The 23814-nt window shown below is 42.1% G+C and overlaps 1 protein-coding gene across 1 annotated transcript in view; it reads left to right on the top strand.

The window, feature by feature from the left end:
• Window positions 1-23814, top strand: part of NFX1 (nuclear transcription factor, X-box binding 1) — a 193673-nt gene that overhangs the window by 97556 nt on the left and 72303 nt on the right. The window contains exons 14-15 of the mRNA XM_073630822.1: window positions 6797-6916; window positions 12785-12864. Coding sequence (XP_073486923.1) covers window positions 6797-6916; window positions 12785-12864 — 200 coding nt within the window. The remainder of the gene's footprint in view (window positions 1-6796; window positions 6917-12784; window positions 12865-23814) is intronic.

The following is a 23814-nucleotide window of genomic DNA, read 5'->3' as shown; positions in this document are numbered from 1 at the left end:
AGTTGTCACCAGAACAGAAATAGAGGGGAAATCTTCCAATGAGGACACTAGTTCTGGTCATATGAGATCCCTTGCTTTAAAGGGGTTTCTGCTCACATCCTATTTTGGTTTTTGAAGGGACATCTCCCCAATTGGACACAGATGGCAAAAAAAAATGTAAAGTAATGCACTTGGGGGGCTAAAAATATGAATGCAAGCTACAAACTAGGGAAAAACCTCTAAGGGAATAGAGGATGGAAAAAGATCTGGGAGTCCTTGTTAATGACACTCAGCAATAGCTTGTAATGCTAAGCTGCAGCAAGCAAGGCCAGCAGAATATTGGCATGCATTACAAAGGATATTTACTCATTAGAGAAGACTTTAATTCTACCACTTTACAAAACTCTGGTTTGGCCACAACTTGAGTATGCCATCCAGTTCTGGTCACTGGTCCTCAGGAGGGATGTGTTGGAACTGGATAGAGTCCAGAGAAGGGCAACAAAACAATAAGGAGACCCTAAAAAGGGGATATGATAGTGATATAAAAAGTGATATAAAAATATTTTCATGGTGATTCCACTGGGAGGAAGCTATTAAGTCTCGGGTCACTCAAGAAGACACGTGGCCACTCAATGAAGCTGGACGAGCAACAGTTTAACCTTAAACTGCGTAAGTGGTTCTCTATTAGAGCGGTAATAATGTGGAACTCCCTTCCACAGTTGGTGGTTTCAGCGGGAAGTGTCACTAATTTCAAAATACTTTTATATGGGCATCTTATTGAACACAATATACAGTAATATGGTAAGTGGTAGAGCCCTAAACACACACACACACACACACGCGCGTTAAACTGGATGGACTGGCGTCTTTTAGCCAACCTTACTAACTCGGCAAGTACTTAGTTTTATTCAAAATTGAGGTGTAGTCCTTACACCGCCTCAGATTTCTAAGGTACAAACCTAAGAAACACAAATGTGAGTCACACTGCTTAGTGTGAATTTTTTTTAATCCAAGCCGAAGTTTGATAAAAGAGCTGGAGAATGACAGTATTTTTGCCTGCTCACCTTTTTGTATACACATTTTTTTTTTCTGCTTGCAGTCAACTTAAAATGCATCTATGCAAATTATAATTGATGTTGGCAGTAATCAAGCTTGATACAAAAGGGGGTACTTATGCGCTACAGTGTTTAAATATAATTAAAAGTGTAATAAATCTATATAGCTTCTGAACTTCTATAGTGTCACCAGCACCAATAAATAGCAGTAAAGTGAAGCAGCGCTATATGTGTACACTCATATAAACAATTAAGGTGCAATCTCTATATGACCAAAGAGGATATCAAAGAAACATATCTAAAATGCATATAATCAAAAGGTGCATAAATTCAAAGGACAAATGCAGTAATAAATTCAATCAAAATGCAATGATAAATAATATGAAGTATTAAGCAGTAATAGTCCACTCAATTTAGTGCAAGAAAACTGCAAAAATGTGCAAATAAATGCAAAAAAATGTCTCAACTGTGCAAAATAGTGCACAAGGGAAGGGCATAAAAAAGTATCCAAGTGCAGAGGAAAAAATAAACGTGATGAAAAACTTGCAGACCACCTTCAAATCCACACCCAGTGTGCTCCAGCCTCTCACCTCCAATAGAGACCCCGACGGGTCTAGTCACACATCTAGATAATCTTTATTGGCAATCTGTACTTCTTTCCTTTCCTCTGTTAGAGATATCACAGCGAGATAGAGACAGTCTAGGTCTGGGAACGACCTCTCTCCAAAGCTCCTCCAGTTAGGGAATGTTATGTAAGGATAAAAAGGATCTCCATTGTGTAGTAGTTAAAACAATTACATTTATTAAAAAGTAGCAACTTGCACCTCAAATTACAAAGATCAGCAGCGTGTAAAACAAACTTCCGGTCTCGCCTTGACCAGAAGTGACGTCACCTGGTTCCACCCAACGCGTTGTGTCACCGACACGTGACTGTTTCAAGGGTTTTTGAAAAGTCACGTGGTCAGTGACGCAAAAACCCTTGAAAAAGTCACGTGTCAGTGACTCAACGCGTTAGGAGGAGTTGGGTGACGTCACTTCTGGTCAAGGCGAGACCGGAATTCTGTGTTTTACACGCTGCTGATCTTTAATTTGAGATGCAAGTTGCTACTTTTTAATAAATATAATTGTTTTAACTACTACACAATGGAGATCCCCTTTTATCCTTGAATAACATTCCCTAACTGGAGGAGCTTTGGAGAGAGGTTGTTCCAACACCTAGACCACACAGGAAAGGAGCCTTTTTTTATCTGCGTCTATGTCTTTGTCCTGCTGTGATATCTCCAACAGAGAGGAAAGAAGTACAGATTGCCAAAAAAGATAATCTATCTAGATGTGTGACTAGACCCGTTGGGGTCTCTATTGGGAGGTGAGAGGCTAGAGCACACTGGGTTTGGATTTGAAAGTGGTCTGCAAGTTTTCCATCATGTTTATTTTTTCCTCTGCACTTGGACACTTTTTTCCTCCCTTCCCTTCCCTTTTGCACTATTTTGCACAGTTGAAGAGACTATTTTTTGTACATTTTTACAGCTTTCTTACACTGAATTGATTGGCCTATTACTGTTGAATACTTCATATTATTTATCATTGCATTTTGATTGAATTTAATACTGCATTTGCATTCAGATTGGATTTATGCACGTTTTGATTATATGCATTTTAGATATGTTTCTTTGATATCCTCTTTGGTCATATAGTGATTGCACTTTAATATTTGTTTACATGAGTGTACACATAGCGCTGCTTCACTTTACTGTTATTAGTAATCAAGCTTGCTCTTCCATGTTTTAAAAGAAGGTGCTTAATACTTGTTTCTCTCATTTCTACCCTTTTGCTTTGGATGTCATAGAACAGGGGTGTCATACTCCATTTCATTGCAGGCCACATCAGCAGTATGGTTGCCCTCAAAGGGCCAGTTGTATCTGTGGTTCACTACGTACAGAGTGCAGGGTTCATGGGTGCACTACGTACAGAGTGCAGGGTTTATGGGTGCACTACGTACAGAGTGCAGGGTTTATGGGTGCGCTACGTACAGAGTGCAGGGTTCATGGGTGCGCTACGTACAGAGTGCAGGGTTCATGGGTGCGCTACGTACAGAGTGCAGGGTTCATGGGTGCGCTACGTACAGAGTGCAGGGTTCATGGGTGCGCTACGTACAGAGTGCAGGGTTCATGGGTGCGCTACGTACAGAGTGCAGGGTTCATGGGTGCGCTACGTACAGAGTGCAGGGTTCATGGGTGCGCTACGTACAGAGTGCAGGGTTCATGGGTGCGCTACGTACAGAGTGCAGGGTTCATGGGTGCGCTACGTGTAGAGAACGCAGGGTTCATGGGTGCGCTGCGTGTAGAGAACGCAGGGATCAGGGGTGCGCTGCGTGTAGAGAACGCAGGGATCAGGGGTGCGCTGCGTGTAGAGAACGCAGGGATCAGGGGTGCGCTGCGTGTAGAGAACGCAGGGATCAGGGGTGCGCTGCGTGTAGAGAACGCTGGGATCAGGGGTGCGCTGCGTGTAGAGAATGCAGGGATCTGTTAAGTCTGGGAGCCACTAAGAGCAAAGGCTTCTGTGTTTTACAATTGACAGCGGGTAATGGAGAGTGAGAGCCGGAGGTGGAGGAATGAAGTTCTGCCACATTCTGGCTGTAAAGATTCTGCAGGACAATGCCACAATGGTGGCATTCACAAATCAGAGAGGCACCAGATGTTGGGCTGCTCAAGAGGAAGCAGATCCCATCCTGTCTTGGACGAAACGTCAAATCTCTACTTTGCTGTCCACATTCATCCAGTGTGGAAAATTGGCAGGCTGACTTTTTTCAGCTGTCAATGACTGATTTGAGGGGAGTGGGCACTTGACCCAGAGGTGTTAAAGAAACTGCCGAAAGTGGGGAGCCCAGATTGTTGATCTTCTGGTATCAAGGTTTTATGTAACGCTGGGAAGATTTGTATCCAGGCCAAGGACCCCTGAGTGTTCACGGTGGATGCTTTGGTAACACCGTGCGATCAGTTCTACCTAGTTTATGCATTTCCATGGTTCTAGCTTCTACCTAGTCAGCTTTGAAGAATTTGGGTGGAAGGCATTCTGGTGATTTTGATCACCCTAGCCTGGCCCAGGAGAACCTGCTACTCTAACATCGTAAACTTGTGGCTAGGTGAACCATGGACCCTACTGAATGTACCTGACCTCCTGTCCTAGGGTCTGAACTTCCATCCTTCAGTCGCTGGCTTTAACGACATGCTTGTTGAAGCCAGGGTCTTAAAAAAGAAGGGAGTATCCGATTTGGATAAAGGTTAGGAAGATTAACTTGAAGGAAAATTTACCACAGGACTTGGAAGTCTTATTTTGCTGGGTGTGAGGCTCGAGGATTTTGTATATTGTAGGCCACATCCTGGCGTTTCTCTTGTCGAGAGTCAACCAGGGACTGGTCTGAAGTACAATCTAGCGTCAGATTTTGGCCAGATTTTGGTGGTTCTTTTAAAGATCCATTGCTTTACATCCTTGGTGCATGTCTTTGTACAAGGTCACATGTATTGTACCACTGGTTAAGAATCTGTTTACTCTGTGGGACCTCAAGTTGGTACTTTCTGTTTTGCACAAATCTTGTTTTGAACCCATCCAGGACATCCTCCTGACACGGAAGGTTATTTATTTTTTTTCTGGTTACCATTTCTTCCACTCGTAGAGTTTCAGAATTGGCTGCTTTTTGCCTGTAAGGAACCGTTCCTGGTACTTTATCATGACAAGGTGGTTTTATGGTCTCCTCCATCCTTTTTCCCTAAGGTGGTCACTTCCTTCCATGCTAACCAGGACGTTGTTACCTTTTTTTTTTTTTTTCTGTCCAAAGTTTCAGCTGCTGGGGGACAAGGCTCTCCATACACTGGATATGGCTTGCACAGTCAAGACTTACTTGAAGTTGATGGCTGCAGTTAGTCTTATTCCCTCTTTGTGCTTCCTGAAGGCCCAAGAAAGTCTCATTCAGCTTCCACATCTACCATTTTGAATGGATCCATCCGCTTATTTATCAAGCTCATGGTCTAAAGGGCAAAGTTCAACCATTCTCTGTGAGCGGTTTTGCTACCGGGAGTGTTGGTGCTACTTGGACTGCTACCTGATCTTCAGTTCATACTTTTACCAAGCTTTATTAAGTGAATGTTTGAGCCTTTGAGGACATGACCTTTGGTCAATGATTCTTGAAGGCTGCTGCGTGAGGTTTCGTTGTTTGGGGTCTGTTTGCTTGTTGCAGTGCTACCCTCCCCTGATATTCAGTACTTTGGGACATCCCTTTTGTAATGGATATGAAGATACCCCATGTCCTGGGACGTACAATAAAAAAAAAAATGGATTTTTGGTTTACCTGTAAAATCCTTTTTTTTGTAGGACATCACAGGACACAGGGATCCCACCTCTCTTTGTTTCAGGGCTTGCTAAAAACTTAAAGCGGTTGTAAAGTCTAAAAGCTTTTTAACTTAATGCATTACTTGCATTAAGGTAAAAAATGTTTGTTTAGGTGTCAGCATTGCCCCCTCAGCCCCCTTTACTTACCTGAATCCTCATTTGATCCAGCGCCGTGCACTTCTGCTTATTTTTTTTCTCCCCTCACTTCCGGGTCTCGCTGGCTTTGCTGGGGCACCGGAAGCCATTGGCTCAAAATGCTGTCAATCAAAGCCAGTAATGAGGAAGTCCCGCTGTCTGACAATAGACGCAGCAGAGGGACCCTGGTGCGAGCAAGCATTAGTGGCCCCATGGGAAGCGGCTTCCCATGGGGTCACTGACCAAATAGTAGGGGCCAGGAGCGCCCGCGCGCTGACCCAAAAAGAAGGTTACTGGCCGCTCTGTGCAATTCCATTGCACAGAGTAGGCAAGTATAGACATGTTTTATTTTTTTGTTTTTTTAAACCTGAAGGTGGCAGCATAACTTCTGTCTTACTAGGTATGGGAATACTTGTGTCCTCTGAAAAAAAGGATTTTATAGGTAAACAAAAAATCCAATTTTTTTCTTTTCTGAAAACTTTTTTTTTTTTTGGCCTGCAGTTACCTCAGATCTTGCTAGGCAATTCGACAATTTCAGAGAGGGTTGATATTCTAGCTTGGCAGTGTCTCCTCCTTACTTCTGCAACATTATAGCCCTCTGTGGAACTCCCAGTACAGCCTTGAGAGCTGGTCTGACAGTCCCAAGGCACAGTGCGGGACCTTACATAAAGACAGTGTTGATGCAACACAATTTTCAGCAGATTTAGAGCAGTTGCAAACTGTAAAGGATGCAAGTACTTCTTTTGTCCATGTAGCTACTCTTCTATGTTCAACTGCCACCTCCTTCCCTCTAAGCAGGCGCATGCTGCTTTATTAACTTCAGTCAAGGGTCATGTGACTGAAGAAACTGCCATGGAGACAGGGACTATAGGTGATGGGAGCTTGCTGCCAACTTGCTCCATACTGAGCATGCACAGTATTACAAAGGGGCCTGTGGGGAGTCGGGTGTCTGCTGGGTGCCGCTTATGCTCTAAACAAGGTGGCAGTGCCACAGGAACCTAAAGGTCTATAGGGCCATTAATTACTGTAATGAGGTACCTCCTTTAAACAATACATGCACAATGGGTAAAAAAAATATAAAATTCAGTAGACCCCTTTAAAAGAATGGCCAGTGCTCAAGCTCATTTGGTCATGAGTTTGTCATTGGAAGGAGCATTAAAAAAAAAAAAAGATCTTTTATTTTAGTTTAGCATTTGTCCATTAATAGTATTACTATATATATATTTTTTTTTTTCTTTCAGGTTTTGATGAACTCACTTGTTACTGTGGGGAGTCTGTGATTTTTCCTCCAGTACCCTGTGGCACGAGACCTCCTGAGTGTAAGAAACCCTGCACCAGACAGCATGAGTGTGATCATCCAGGTAGTTCTTTGCAATATTTTCTGTGTTGGCTTTTGTACTATAGTTTTAATATAAATTTAGCATTGGTCCTCCCTGCTTATCAAACTGGCCACCTGTATTGCTCACATTTGATATTGTCTAAGCATTCTGCTACTGCCCAAATCCTGAAAAAATGTAGGGTGCTTCTAAGAGCCATTAAACTGGAAGTTAAACTAAAAATGTATACTGCATATGCATGTATATATGGCGGTGTGTGTGTAAAATAAATTCTAGATATTAAATCGCACACCCAGGTGAGCCTTTCTGCTATCAGCATTAACAGATTGATACTCTTGTGAATATTCTCAGCTTTTTTCTCATATGACCAAGACGTTAGACCACCCAAATTGTTCGACTGTTGAGATCATAAAGTTTTAAAAAGCGTGATTGCCATGATGCAGTTCCTTGATAACTGTCGAGGAGAGCAGTTTTCATTGTGATCTGGTTTTTATCCGGTTTGAAATCTTAGGGGTGTCTCGCATCTTTCACTTTCTTTCCTGTACATTGCGAGGAAATTGCTAGCCGCTTGGCTGCTTTTGGAATAGTGAAGATCTATACACTGATGATCTGCTGAGCTTTCTACTTTATATAGACTGCCAATGGCTTAACAGCAGTTGTCTCCTCATCTGATTTTCTCTCTAGTTGTGGCAGCCCGTGGAGCCGACATGCATGATCATTGCTCTCCCATGGAGAATAAATGTTCAGCCTCTGACTCAGTACTTGCTCTCAGGATGCCTGTTACACTTAGTGGCTGCAGAGTGCGCATTGGTGCTTGCCTAAGCTGGCTCAAAATTTTGCAGAATCCTGCTGAATCTAATCATCTAAAATTTAAGTTGTAGATGGCCCTGTCAGCATGACCAAATTCGGCAATAGTCAACTGAAAAATCGAAATAGCAGGGTGAAATATTGTTGTCCGAACAGTGACTGCAGCCTATCAGATTCAGTCAAAGTTTGGGTATGAAAATAGTCGTGGGTTTTGCAGCTGTTTGAATACAATAGCCAGCAGGGGAGACCCCTCCATCCACGCTATTTAGCATGGATGAGAGTAGCTTTAGATGCACTATATAGGAGAAGACCAAAACACTGCTAGCAGCAGTTGTAAGTTGTCTATTACAATTGACAAGGTGATTTATAAACGATACCAAATCTTTATGAAAGGTTCAGTTATCCTTTAATGAAGATTAGACAAATATCTAAACCAGTGGTTCTAAACTCCTGTCCTCAGGACCCACTAACAGGCCAGGTTTGCAAGAGAACTGAAATACATCACAGGTGATATCATTTGTTGCTCAGTGATTGCAGTATTCTAGTCTGCATCTCCCCAAAGTAATACTTAAAATCTGGCCTGTTAGTGGGTCCTGAGAACAGAAGTTAAGGACCACTGATCTAAAGCTACATCAACAATCGTTTGCCTCGAACATTAAGCAGGAACTTTTTTTCCTTTTTTGTGGTTTGGGTAGTGTGGGAAGGAATAGGTACTCTTTTTATTATAACCTGGATCCATGTCTCTATTTGTATTTTTTTCTCATTTAAGAGTCCTAGTGGCACCCTTTACCAAAACAGGAAGTAGGGGAAGTCTACTCAGCTTGGGCACAAAGACTAATGCCGCTTACACACGACCGGACTTTACGGCATACTTGGTTCGGCGGACCGGAGTCCGTCGGACAATTCGATTGTGTGTGGGCTCCAGCTGACTTTTCCCCAAAAGTTCGACGGACCTAGAAATGAAATGTTTCAAATCTTTTCGATGGACTCGAGTCGGTCGAAAAGTCCGCTCGTCTGTATGCTAGTCCGACTGACAAAAACCGACGCTAGGGCAGCTATTGGCTACTGGCTATGAACTTCCTTGTTTTAGTCCGGTCGTACGTCATCACATACGAATCCGTCGGACTTTGGTTGATCAAGTGCAGGCAAGTCCGTTCATTCGGAAAGTCCGTTGTAAAGTCCGCAGGACAAAGTCTGCCGTAAAGTCCGCTCGTGTGTACACGGCAAAATAGAAACCTTAGAGTTTTTCTTGTTTGGGTTTGAGTTGGAATTTTTCTTTTCCTGGTTTGCTCGTGTTGCTCATGAGCCTGTGTATAAAATAGTGAGGACAATGAGAGAATTTGAGTAGATCTGCATTTATTCTTATCATTTGTCAACAGTAATCTGATGGTTATACCGTGTACACACGATCGGACTTTACGGCATACTTGGTCCGGCGTACCGGATTTGGTCGGACAATTCAATCGTGTGTGGGCTCCAGCGGACTTTGTTTTCTAAAAAGTTTGACGGACTTAGATTTGAAACCTGTTTCAAATCTATCCGACGGACTCGAGTCTGGTCGAAAAGTCCGCTTGTCTGTATGCTAGTCCGAAGGACAAAAACTGACGCTAGGGCAGCTATTGGCTACTGGCTATGAACTTCCTTGTTTTAGTCCGGACGTACGTCATCACGTACTAATCCATCGGACTTTGGTTGATCGTGTGTAGGCAAGTCCGTTCATTCGGAAAGTCCGTCAAAGTCTGCCGGGCAAAGTATGCCGTAAAGTCCGGTCGTGTGTACGCGGCATTAGTTTCTGTTCCTAGGACAAGGATCTCACAATATGTAACAATAGGGGTTGTGATTGGTAGAACTGATGTGCATCAGATGGGAGTTATGGATTTGCTCCAGTTTACATTTGGTAGTTGGTATTCTTTTAGCCCTTAGCATTGAGTGTATTCCCAGACATTACAAATGCTGACATATTTCTTGTGCTTATATTGGTGGCTGGCTTTGATTGCCACAAAGTAATAATGTAGAACTAAATTTTTTTAGTTATCTATTAGTTGTGTAGGCTTGATTTATACAATTATTGGTAGCACTAGAACATTTCCACCTTTGTGATTACTGGCTGAAGGGCTCTTGACAGTAGAAATGAACAGCTAATTCTGGGTTTGAATAATTTTATGGGTTCAAATTTGTTAGTAGTTATAAATATCTTTAATTAGAACAAAGAATAGGTAGATATTTACTTAAGAGTTTTGATATACACAATTATAGAAAAGCATGTAAACTATCCATACTGAGATAAATAATGCAATTGAGTTGTAGATACATTACCCTCTGACATTACTCCATGCCTGTTTGCTCAAAATCTGTATCTGTATTTTTTTCTAACTTAGCTGTAAAAGCCAGAAATGAATTTCAGACATTTCTGTTAATTTGATGCCTTCTATTCATAAACAGCTGAACTAGCCCTGCTGCATGAGTCACCTCCTATGTATAAATTTTGTGGCCACAAGATTGCATGCTGTTGTGTTGGATGATGAATTCATGAATGCAAATTTTTATATTAAGCAATTGCAAAGAACAGAAGTGTTGGGCATAGCTGAGTAACCCATTACAAGCAGTTAATTACAGTTCCCTATAGACCTATCAGGGATAAATGTATTTATTTTTCTATGCAAATATACAGGTTATTTTGCACATCTTCAAGTATAAAGCAAGTGAGGCTGCACTAATGCTTTAGTGGAGATGCAGATTCCTCATACTATTTGGCTTGCATCAGTGTATTTCTACCTGGAAATCGTGGGGCTGACCAGTGGTTCTGTTTTCCAGTAGAGTATGTTTGAACCTTTAAAAATTCATTTAGTGTAAAAAGTCAGGTAAAAGGTTTAGCGGTTTCACATCTGGGTTAGAATTTAGGTGGGTTTAGTTGCTTATGTTACTGCTACATAAAGTGTTCTGGTTCGAAGTAGGGTTAAGGGTCAATATTAATGTAACGTTTTTTAATTGTAAATATTAGGTCAGGGTAAAGGGTACCTGAAGTAAAATGAAGTATCTTCAGTGCGAGTGTTGCTACATAGCATGCACCTCTAGATGCTGGGGGATCCCCAAAATTTTAGGCACACTAGTATGCAAATATTGACAGGAACAGTCAATCCCACACCCTCCTACCCCCTAAAGCTGAGCACAAACCAATAGACTGTCTTTCAAATTGGTTAGTTTTAGTAAAGTTCCATCAATTTTCTCATGGTTAGTGGGGTCACATCAACATTTGTTTCTAACCACGGTGGTGCGAAAATTCCAAGGAGCAGTAATCTGTTTTTGAACGAATGGATTTCTGACCGTGAATTTTGGTTTTCATTCGGGAAAGTTCATCAACTCCAAAATCAAGAGTTAAAAGCAAATGTTTTTGTGTTAAATATTTTTGAATGGCATTCCTCATGTCGTTGAATGAACTGATGAAAATTTTTGTGCAAATTTTTGTATGAAAATCTACTAGTGTATGCTTAGCTTATAGCTCGGTTCACACTGAAACCGGCTGCGGATCGCACAGCAACGCCAAATCTTTGCCTGAATTTGGCCTTGAAACAGAGCCAAAGACTCAGTGTTTCTGTGCAGTGCACTCCACAGCCGCCCCGGAGATATGTGAACCAGCTCCATAGAGAGCTGGTCACATTCTCCTGCTATGTGAATTGGATGCGGGGAAATCTGCATCCAATTCGCATGGGTGTGAACCTAACCTAAATCTCACTGCTTAGCCATTACTGTGATGGACATCATCTCTAAACAATGGTGAGAGAGTCAAGCCCCCCCCCCAAAGGCTTTATTCAGCTTATTCAGCAGGAACCAGACTATTTTCAATCCCTGTATGGGCAATCCTGAAATCCAATCTATTGATCGACTTTTAATGAATGGATTAGTTGGATGATTTCTGCTGGATCAGCACATGCCCCCAATGGGCTGCATACCTGATCAGTGTATTCTGATCCCACTTTCAGAATATGACACAGTGGGAAAGATTTTCCTATTCACTTCGGATGTGTGGATGGAAAAATCCGCTCAGATTTTTCATTCAGAAAATTGAGTAATGCACGGCCAGCTTTAGGGTCAGGTTTAGAACCTGTTCTTATCTTTTTGGTCTTTTTGTGTTAATGGTGCTGCCAACAGACCAGATATTTGGATATGCCTAATTGTTTTCTGATGCAGCTCACCCCAGCGAATGCTAGTGCATTACCATAGTTTGTGAATGTGATCCCTCATTACACAAACATATGCATGGTGTGCAGCTGTAACTTGCACATTACTTCCCCACAGTTAGATAGTTCTAAGTAAGCACTTGGGGTGAAGAATAGTTTGCATGTCAAAATCTGTATTTAAGTCATTGTTAAAGCAGTTGTAAACCGCTGGATGTTTTTATTTATTTATTTTTTTCTCAACTGCAATGTAAAGGCATAATGTGCTAGTATGCCTCGCATACTAGCAAGTTATGTGAAACTTGCCTGAAAACGAAGCCTTCTAGCAATGTGATGTCATCACTGGAGGCCACTTCCATCTTCACCCATCTTGCTTCCAAGTTCACCGACTCTGTGACTGGCATGTGCGCGGGAGCCACCAGGTTACGGCACAGGGCTCTGAAGAAACAGCAGGGGTGGCCGTTTCTTCAGAGCGCATGCGCCAGTGATGTCACTGGCTGCATGTACAGTAAAGATCTCCTAGATGGTGCCCGTTTAGGAGATATTTGCACTACCTATAAGCAAGCCTTATTATAGGCTTACCTATAGGTTCAATTTAGAGATGGAAATTTACATCCTCTTTAAATTTTGAGTGTTGGAAGGCCCAGATTGACAATATAAGGGAATGTGGTGAGAATTGCCCTAAAGGTGCTTGAACCAATAAAGTTTCAGTAAAGATTGGTTTCAAATGATAACTTTCCTTATAGATAAACCCATTATTCTGATGCAGTATCTTGGATTTGAGTTAGGTACAGAATTTATTTTGTTTAATGCACACATGTATCCTGCTGAATCAATGATGGGGAACCTTGCTTGGATAAAAGTGCTTTGTGACCACACCATTACAAACTTTTTATTTTTTTTCCCTCAGTTTTTCACTCCTGTCACAATGAAGAGAAATGTCCCCCTTGTACATATCTTACACAGAAATGGTGCATGGGAAAACATGAGGTAAGATAATGTGTTGGATATGTCAGTAATAATCTGGTGGAGATGTATAGGAGAAAAATGCAGAACAAATGTAATAAAACACACGGTACATGGGGCACCATTGTTTGAAGAATTTGCTCTGCAACCTGGGCCTTCACATCAAACATTAACATGCCTCTTCTGTTGACCCACACAGTCATTAATCCCCTTGCCTTGTTCTCAGACCACTGTTAAAGGCCGGGTTCTCACTAGCTGCGGCTTGCAGCAGGGAGTCCGGTGCGTCCCTGTTCTCCGTTTTTAGGTGCGAATCGGGTCTTAATTTTTGCCTGAATTCAGACCTGAAACTGAGCCATAGACTCACAGGACCCTTTTTCAGTGCGTACCGCACCCACCCCGGAGCTGTGTGCACCGGCTCCATTGAGAGTCGGTCAAAGTCTCCTGTCGTGCAAATTGGTTGCGGGGAAACCCAGGCTTAAATTGCAGATTCTTTTGGATACATGGAGTGGGGAGTTAGAAGTGACAAAGTGGTTAATTCTATCAAGCATAGTCTTTTTTTTTTTTTTTTTTTTTTTTGTATTTGTCTTTTTACATTTTTGGTGGTGACATTCTGTAACTTCTGTGAGCCTTCTGTCCAGGATTTTATTACTGCCATTCATTCTTTACTATTCATGATAGGATCAAGAGCTTATTTAATGGAACAGAGCTTACAAATTGTGCTCTTCAACCCCTTGATATTATAGTATTTTTGCAATTTGTTTCTGATTGACTTGTTTGAGACCCCATGGCACTATACACTATCTGCATTGGAGCAAGTACAACAATGGACGAATTTGTTGGTACACTTCCACAAAAAAAAACACAATTTTCTCCGAAATAACTTGAAACTGACACTGGTAATAATTGCAACCCTGATTCTAAAAAGTTGGGATACTGTGTAAAATCTACATCAAAACAGAATGCATTGAATTGCAAATCTCATAAACCCATATTTTATTCACAGTAGAAAATAGAAACATATCAAATGTTTAAACTGATGTAACATTTTAAGAAAAACATAAGGCAATTTTGAGATTGTTGGCAACAATGTTGGGACCGGGCCATGTTTACCACAGTGTAGCATGCTCTGGGAACTGAGTAGGAGACCAGTTGCTGGAGTTTTGGGAGAAGAATGTTGTCCCATTCTTGTCTGATATAGGATTCTAACTGCTCAACAGTCCTAGGTCAACTTTGTCATATTTTTTGTTTTCAAGATGCTCCAATATTTTCATTTGGTGAAAGGTCTTGACTGCAGGCAGACCAAATAAGCTGCACTCCATTAATATCACCTTGACGTCAGCTTATGCTCTCAGGTCCAATTGCATGTATAGACTCAATGATCTGTTGCTGGAACATGTATACATAGAATTTACTGATTATTAACCATCTAGATGTCTGTTCACATTCAAACAGTAATCGTAAGCTTTTTTTTTTTTTTTTTTTTTAATTATACATATTTGGGTCTGATCGAATTTTGAAGGTTTTTTTCATGGAATGTGAGAGGAGCTAACCGTTCTTTGAAACTCAAAGCAATCTTTGATACTTTTGCAGATTTAAAACCAGACCTTGTCTGTTTACAGGAGACGCATGCCACCCCAGAAACAGTATGTTTTTTGATACGCTGTGGTGTAGATACGGTATATCACTCTACATATTCTTCTTATGCCAGGGGCGTGTCGATCCTGGTGTATGGTAGCGGAGGTCTCTCTTGTGAACGGGTGGAGGTAGATAAGTACGGGAGATATATTTTTTTGTGTTGCAGACTTTTTGATAGGCATTTTGTGATTGCTAGTGTGTATATATTCCACCCCATATTCTTGTTAGGTAATACTGCTATTTATAAAGTTCTTGGCTTATATACTTCTGCTCCCAGTCCTTATGATGGGCGATTTTAATAATGTCTTTAATATCAAACAAGATAGGTTTCCATGCCCCAGGAATGTTAATGTAGAATATTTGACCCCATTGGGCAAACTATGTGGGGAATGTGGTAATTTGGTATGCACTATTTGTGGCGACAACTATAACCTGGGAAAATGCAATACATGTGTTATTCTAAGACCCATAAAACCCTATCCCGCATCGATATGATGTTGGGATCTTGTGAAGTATTTGGGTATATTTCTTCTATTGATATCTTGCCTAGAGATGTGTCTGACCATTACCCTTTGCTTGCCACTCTTATGGGTAACACTATTGGAGTAAAGGGAGCTATGTGTAAACTTAACCCACTTTGACTTCAGGTAATTTATACACATTATCATATACAAAGGGCCTTAAATCTTCTTTTTTTTTTTTTTTTTTTTTTTAAGTAATTAACTTGACCACCGCCACCCCCCTTATTGTCTGGGACACTATGAAGGCCTATCTTAGGGGCCTTCTTGTTAAAAAAATTAGTGTGGCCAAAACAAAAAGTAGACAGGAAGTTAATTTTGGTAAACGAGCGGATGACAGCGGCTGAGGCTGCATGTGTTCAGGATTCAACTCCTGAAAACTGTTCCTTTTATGGGTAGAGGCACAATCTCAACTTAAAGCGGAGTTCTGCTAAAAAAAAAAAAATAATAAATAAAAGTCAGCAGCTACAAATACTGCAGCTGCTGACTTTTAATAATAGGACGTTTACCTGTCCCCGGGTCCAGCGAAGCCCCGCTTGTCTCCCCCTCCTCTCTGCAGCGCTGGCATTTGTAAGTGTGGGCGCCAGGCTGTGGCTTCACAGCCGGTCACCCACTGCACATGCGTGAGCCGCGACTGGCCGGGCAATCATCTGGGACCTGTGACTTGTCCCAGATGATTGCCGAGAGGGAGAGCAGAAAGGTGATCTCCCTTCCTGTGCCGCAGTGCGCCGGGAGAAAGTGGGAGCTGGAACCCTCTGAAAAGAGAGTACTGCAGCCCCCCCCCCCCCCCAAAAAAAAGACATGCCAAATGTGGCATGTCGGGGGGGGGGGGGGTTGTGGTGTGGGGTCACCTCCCTTAAAGCGGAAGTTATGTTTTTTGGTGCAACTCCGCTTTGAACTGCCTTATGAAAAAAAGAGCACAGGATAAACAATTTTTTTAATAGACGTTTGGTGTGGGCAGAATGGGAAAAAGTCAGGAAACTTCTAGCTGTGATTGCCCGATCACAAACTAACACTTCTTATATAAATGCTATAAAAGCAAAGGACGGACACTTTGTACTAAAGCAGAAGATATTTTGATGGTTTTTAAATAGTTTTATTGGGAGTTATATAGCTGAAGAGCCACTTAGGTAAATGCTGAACTTTCTGAATCCTTGGATGATATTAATTTTCCTACTTTGTCCTATAAATGCATGTTGAATTATCTGATTACTATAGAGGAATTGGAAGCTGTTGTTGCGACTCTTCCTAAAGGAAAAGCCCCTCGAGTAGATGGTATCCCCAATGAAGTCTATAGCCAATATGGTAAAAATACTTTTACCCCTTTTGTTACAGACCTTTAATGCTGCTTTAAGGGAAGGTTGCCATCTGTCTATGACACAGGCTATAATCGTGGTTATATCTAGGAAAGGGAAAGACCTGTTATCTCCCGACTCTTACAGACCAATATCGTTTTTAATACTGATAATAAATTACTAGCTAAGATTATGGCCAATAGATTAAAGTGAGTTATCAAATCGATCATTCATATAGATCAAACAGGCTTTATGCCTAACTCCTCAACTGCTGTAAATGTAAGACACACCTTTTTAAACATACAAACTCCCGTTGATAACTCAACTAGGAGAGCTATGCTGTCTTTAGATGCCGCTAAGGCATTTGACAGTAAAGAATGGTATTACATATGGGAAGTACTTAAACAACATTTTGGGAACATTTTTTGTAACTGGGTCAAACGCCTATATACAACACCTAAGGCCTCTATAAGAGTCAACGGGAGTATGTCTGACTCCATTAATCTCTCCTGAGGTACTAGACAAGGGTGTCCACTGTTACCCTTTTTGTTTTCGATAGTGATAGAACCCCTTGCAGTTATGTTGAGGCAAATGGAGGCGGTGAGGTTTCCGCAGAGGTAAACATGAGGATAAAATAGCTCTGTATGCAGAAGATATCTTGCTATATCTAGCTGGTACTCAGGAATCATTGGTTGCTGCAATGTCTGCTATAGAAAAATTTGGTGTCTTTCCTGGTCTTAGGATTAACTGGAATAAGTCAGTACTGCTCCCATTGGATCCTCTCTGGGACCCTCTCCCCCTTGCAGTATCACAACTTAGGGGTGGATACAGAGATTAAATACCTAGGGATGACTATCAAGCTAAGGAATATATTTCTTTATCATAAATCACGGGACACAGAGCCACAATAATAACTGTATGGGTTATATGGCACCTTCAGGTGATGGACACTGGCACACCCTAAACAGGAAGTTCAATTCCCCATATAACCCCTCCCCTTACCGGGAGTGCCTCAGTTTTTTCGCCAGTGTCTTAGGTGTTGGTCACGATGTGCTGTGCTGAGCTCCACTGGAATATTCTTTACTGGGGCAAGCCATGCAACCGGATACATTCAAAGTGTCTTTTCCAGGCTGAATTGAATGGTACCCGGGCCTCATGTCAGAAGAAACGAGGTTTTACCTGTAACGCTTCTCTTTTTAGAGAGCTGGACCCTGGGATCCAGTATTTGGCTTTTTCAGCCATATTCCTGGCGGGGTCCTATTTAAAGGCCCAGGGCTGTGTATCCCCTGATAAAAAGGGGGCCCCAGTCCCTAAATGTTTTCTGAACGGAGCCCACTGTGAGAGGTGAAGATTGGGTCTGTTACCACAGAACCCTGCAGCTGGATAAGGTAAGGGAGATGCCTAAGGAATTTTTCTAATTCTTGTGGGTTTTCTCCTTTAAAGTAAATGTTGCTATGCCTATAGTAACCACCGGGGGCTGTCAAGAGCACGTACCTGTTCCATGGTTGTTAGTCTCGCCTCTGTGTACAAGCTGCATGCTTTCTCTGGCCCAGGCTCCAGGTAAAGTCGTGGGAAAGGGGGGTTTTCTTCTCCTAGGAATGTCCCCCCACCTGGATAACTTTCCTCCAGGCAGAGGGAGCATGGCATTAGACGGTGGTGTGCCGCGCCGCCATTGCGGCGGTTCCCTTTGGCGGCTCTCCTCCATCCCAGTCCTCCCCCATGCGGTCTGGTCAGGATCGGAGAACGCTCTATTCTAAAATAGCTGAAGGCGGGGGCGCGATGGGTGCTCAGGGGAAGGGGGCGGGGCTTAGCGGAGCTTTCGCGATTTAGCGTCCACAATGTGGGCTGCTTAACTATAAAATGTGCCTTTTTTAGGTGCATACCGCTAGGAGGGAGGGCAGTTGCTGGACTATTGCTCAGCAGTGGGTGCATTTTTTGGTGGTACCTCTGCGTTTGTGCTCAGCACTATGACCAGAGGAGGTGGTTCAAATGCCACAAAGACCAAGGACACAAAGGGGTCACCCTCAGGTCCTAAGAACCCTCCCTCTGCAACACCATCCCGATCTAAGGAGGCTGGTCAGAGTAAGCCATCAGGTTCGTCAGGGGCTGCAATTGCCCACTTCAGCCCCTGTCTATATAACTGAGCAGGTTTTCTCCTCAGCTATGAGTGGTTTAAAGGAAAGATTAGTGGCTTTAATCACGTCTTCATAGAGTGGAAGAAAACTCATTAGGTCCCCTTCTACCACCCAGGATCCTCAAATGGAGGAACTGTAAGAACGGGAAGATTAATCCCCCTCAGGGGACCGTGAATAGGCTGATGATTCCTCTTCCGAGGAATCGAGTGGGGGAAGGACCTTCTTCAGCTTCACATGCTGAGAAGTTGCTGGTGCATTCTCTTACTGAAATGGTCAGCTCCACATTTAAGCTACCCTTAACGGAGTCAGTTGAAGAGCCCACTTCCTGTTTGGGTTCACTAAAGCCCCCGTAAGCCTTGCGTACCCTTCCTGTCCATTCATTACTAGAAAAACTTATGTATTCTGAGTGGAATCACCCAGATAAGCACTTTTTTCCTCCTAAAAAGTTTTCAACGCTTTATCCTATGGAGGAAAAATTTACTAAGATGTGGAGTATACCAGCAATTGACGCTGCTATATCCTCTGTGAATAAAAGTTTGACTTGTCCATTTGACAATGCGTAAAAACTTAGGGATCCAACTGATAAAAAAATTGGAATTCCTGTTAAAGAACATATTCTCCCTGGCAGGTTCAGTGGCTCAACCTGCAGTGGCGGCAATTGGGGTATGTCAGTCCTTGAGAGACCATTTGAAACAGGTGTTCCCTGAACAGCAGGCCCAGGAATTAGCTGAGCTGCCAGCAGCTTTGTGCTTTGCAATTGACGCAATCAGAGATTCTATTCTTCAAACCTCTTGCCTTACGCTTGGGTTGGTACGTATGTGTAGAATCTTATGGTTAAATAGTTGGTCAGCCGAAGCGCCATGCAAAAAGCTCCTGGCTGGTTTTCCTTTTCGCAATAAAAAGTTGTTTGGGGAGGATTTGGACAAATGTATCCAAAAAATATCAAGTGGGAAAAGTACCCTTTTGCCAGTTAAAAAAAAGAGTTTAAACAGGCTTTTTCTCCAGTGCCAGGGGCATCAGCTTCCAGGCAGTCACGACGGCCTCCACCGTCAGGTTCAAGAGGTAAACATCAGGGTCAACTCCAGGGACAAAAAGTCCTGGGGGAGGAAACCCGCAAGACAGAACGCTAAAGCCTCTTTATGAAGGGGCGCCCCCTCTCGCTCGAGTGGGGGGAAAACTGCAGTTCTTAAAGGTCTGGCAGGAAGAATTTCGGGACAGATGGGTGGTCTCCACAATAGCTCTAGGTTACAAACTAGAGTTCCGAGAATTCCAATAATAACAATAATAGCATACCTGGATGACCTGCTCTTAATAGACCGGTCGGTAGCCCACTTGGACCAAAGCGTGATCAACTACCTGGAATACCTAGGTTGGGTCATCAGCCTAGAGAAATCTTCTTTAAAGCCAGTAAGAAGATTAGAGTACTTGGGTCTGGTCATAGATGAAGCCCAGATGAAGGTGTTTTTACCCCAGGCAAAGATCAGCGCCATAAAGGAGCTGGTCCAAGAGGCCACGGCAAAGAAGGGTCCTTCCATTTGCCTTTGTATGAGGTTGTTGGGGAAGATGGTGGCTTCATTCGAAGCAGTTCCCTATGCTCAGTTTCATTCGAGACTGCTGCAAAAGAGTATCCTATCGGCCTGGAACAAGAAGATTCAGGCACTAGATTTTCCAATGCGTGTGTTGTCAAAAGTTCGCCAGAACCTCAGTTGGTGGAGGCTATTCGAGAATCCGCAGAAGAGGAAATCCTTCTTACTGGCTACCCGGAAGGTGGTAACAACAGATGCCAGCCTTTCAGGTTGGGGAGCAGTCCTGGAAGAAGCGTCTGTCCAAGGGAAATGGTCCAGAATCGAAAGGACCTTGCCCATCAACATTCTAGAAATTCAGGCAGCGCGTCTAGCCCTAGGGGCCTGGACATTCGGGTTGCAGAATTCTCCTGTCAGGATTCAATCCGACAATGCCACAACAGTGGCTTATATCAATCACCAGGGGCACCAGAAGTCAGGCAGCCTAGTGAGAGGAAACCATATCCTAACCTGGACAGAAAAACATGTGCCGTGCATTTTTGGCAATCTCATTCCAGGGGTAGAGAACTGGCAGGCAGACTACTTAAGTCGCTAGCAGCTGTTCCCAGGGGAATGGTCCCTTCACCCCAACATCTACCTGGCTATATGCCAAAAATGGGGGATCCCGGATGTAGATCTGTTTGCGTCCAGGTTTGACAACAAAGTCGACAACTTTGTGTCAAGAACAACGGATCCACTCGCATGCGGAACAGATGCGTTGGTGGACCCTGTGGGATCAGTTCTCACTGATTTATGTATTTCCTCCTATTCTGCTGCTACCTCGACTTCTTCGCAGGATCAAGTGGGAAGGAAGTCGGTAGTTCTTGTGGCCCAGAAGATTTGGTATGCAGAAATAGTAAAGATGGTGGTAGGGGCCCCATGGGTCCTACCACCACATCCAGACCTGCTGTTGCAGGGACTAGTGTTCCATCCTACTTTACAAACGCTAAATTTAACGGTTTGGCTATTGAAACCCACATTCTAAGGAATCGTGGGCTTTCAGGCTCAGTGATCCCTACCTTGATTACTGCAAGAAAGCCAGCTTCCAGAGTCATTTATTATACAGTCTGGAAGGCATATGTTTCTTGGTGTGAATCCAGGGGTTGACATCCTAGGAAGTATGTCATAGGTAGAATTCTTGCCTTTCTGCAAATGGGGCTAGAAATGAAACTGGCCTTGAGTACTATCAAGGGCCAGGTCTCGGCCTTTTCAGTATTGTTTCAGTGTCCGCTTGCTTTGCATTCTGTGATCCAAAGCTATATACCGGGGGTAACACGGCTTAATCCACCGGTCAGGGCACCACTGAACCCTTGGGACTTGAATTTAGTTCTGTCGGCATTACAGAAACAGCCTTTTGAGCCGATAGACATATTCCTTTGGTCCTTTTGATAAGGAAGCTAGTTTTTCTGGTAGCCATTTCAATCTCTTGAAAATGATGGATGCCACACTTGTATTATTTACATTACTCGCCCTGCGGGATTCCACAAAAATAAGATTCGGCATGATCTTTCGGAGCTTGATATGGCGGAATAAGCCAGCTAGAATTAAATATGAATATCTACAATATCCTAATGCTCAAGGTGGGCTTTCGGTTCCAAATCCTTGGACAATACTTCCTGGCGGCTCAACTTCAACATCTTGTGGGGAAGGGAAACTCAGGACTTTAATATATCTTCTTTTGATATACTTGGCACCTTATTTGTTAATGGTAATCCATTACTCTCTTGATTCTTCGATTTCACCCTTTAATCAATATACTTACCCCACATTTAATTTGATATTTTAATGTCTGGCAGTCTACTAAAACAATATTAGGTATTCGGGGACACACTAGATATACTCCGTTACCTTTGTTAAAAAAAAAAAAAAGATATACTCCGTTGAGGTCAAATAGGGCTACCACATGGAAGGATTTTCTAGATGGGAACAAGCGGGATTACTACCTTGATGGCAGTTGTCTTCTGATGGAGTGCTGAAACCTTATCAGCAGCTCTGTATTGACTATGGCTTGGATAAAAGGTCTTTTCTTTTCCTTCCTTCCTTCCTTTCTTTCTTTCTCTTTCTTTCTTTCTTTCCTTTCTTTCTTTCTTTCTTTCTTTCTTTCTTTCTTTCTTTCTTTCTTTCTTTCTTTCTTTCTTTCTTTCTTTCTTTCTTTCTTTCTTTCTTTCTTTCTTTCTTTCTTTCTTTCTTTCTTTCTTTCTTTCTTTCTTTCTTTCTTTCTTTCTTTCTTCTTTCTTTCTTTCTTTCTTTCTTTCCCTACAATTAAGAAACGCTCTGAAAAAAAACGTCCCTTTCTACAAAGTCCCTGTCTTAGACAGCGTAGTCCAAGCAAATAAAACAAAGGGAGTTATCTCTAAAGTATATATGAAATTATCTGAACTGTTTCTTAAATTTCCGATTCCATGTAGACAAAAATGGTAGATGGATATTGATGTGGATTTAGAAGAAATATGTGACCAAATAATGAAGAATGTTCAGCTTGTCTCGTTATCTCCAACACATAGAATGACCCAACTTTTTATTTTATACAGGACGTACTGTACCCCAGAACTGCTGCATAGAGTAGGTAGAGAGAGAATTCTGAATGTCCAAGATGTGTGAAATCTTATGGCTCTTTTATACACTTGTTTTGGAGATGCCTAAAATTGCATTGGCATTGGCAGGATGTGATTAGATAAACTCTATATGACATCTCACTCACTCCTGATCCTGTCCAGTCTCCTCGGATACATCAATTTTAACAGTTTAGTATAAGATGAGGCAGAGGCCAAAATGAGAATGCTTTTTCTGGCACGTAAATTAATAGACTCTCGATGGATTTCACCTGGCCCTCTTACCCTTGGGGACTAAGTAAAAGAAACTGATAAACGTGCTATTTGAGAAATATACTTATCTTCAACGTAATGCATCTTGGAAATTTCAGAAAATATTGAAAAAATGGATAGATGCCCCATGTTCCAATTTAGGTTGAAAATAGAGAGTGGGGAATACGTTTTTATGTATTTCTGTTTTCTAGTCTTTGTGAATGGTCGTTTCCTCCCATCATAAATACTTGATTTGTGCAAGGGGTAAAACTTAAATCATTACTGATTATATGCTCAGAGATATCATATAGTATTGCAGGACTCAATTTTTGATCATATGGGAGAGGGGAGGAGAGAGAGAGAAGGGAATTCTCTTTTTTTTTTTTTTCCCCTATTCCTTTAGTGGTTAGTAAATTGATTTAAGGAATAAAATCTAATGTTGTTGATGTTGATATATTTTCTTAAAGGGAAGGAAGAAGGAAAGAAAAGGGAATTGTCTAATAAATATTGTAGATTTTGTTTTTGTTTTTTTGTTTAATATTTGTTCTGTCTGTAAATTGTTAGATTAAAAATTTCAAAAATTAATATCTGATATAAAAAAAAATACAGCAATATCTAGCAAAAAAGAAAAGATTTAGTGAAATGACTTACTGCTGGATATTGAAGAAATTGGAGGACTGCTTTTGGATGAAAAGTTAATTTTCCTGCTTTATGTGGCCTTCTAGTTCCTTCCCGCTGCCACTGCAGATGGACTGCATGCTTTGCCTGCCTTATATTGAGAATATTTACATTAGTTTTCCACACTGCTCATTATAGCTTTAATACATTTAGATACAGTCAAGCTAATTTGTGTCATGAGGGGGATAATTGAATCAGTTGGCACATGTGGTTCAGGGCTCAAAATTTCAAGTCCGAGCTACTAGCCAGGCCTCAAGGGTCACTCGCCACCAGTTGTCCCACCCATCCCCTACCCCTGCCCCTAATTCTGCCCCCATAAATTATCTCATGAAATGACACTTAAATGT

Source organism: Aquarana catesbeiana, linkage group LG05 (genome assembly GCF_042186555.1).
Source record: "Aquarana catesbeiana isolate 2022-GZ linkage group LG05, ASM4218655v1, whole genome shotgun sequence".
Classification (NCBI taxonomy): Eukaryota; Metazoa; Chordata; class Amphibia; order Anura; family Ranidae; genus Aquarana; species Aquarana catesbeiana.
This window is presented reverse-complemented; position numbering and strand designations above follow the sequence as displayed.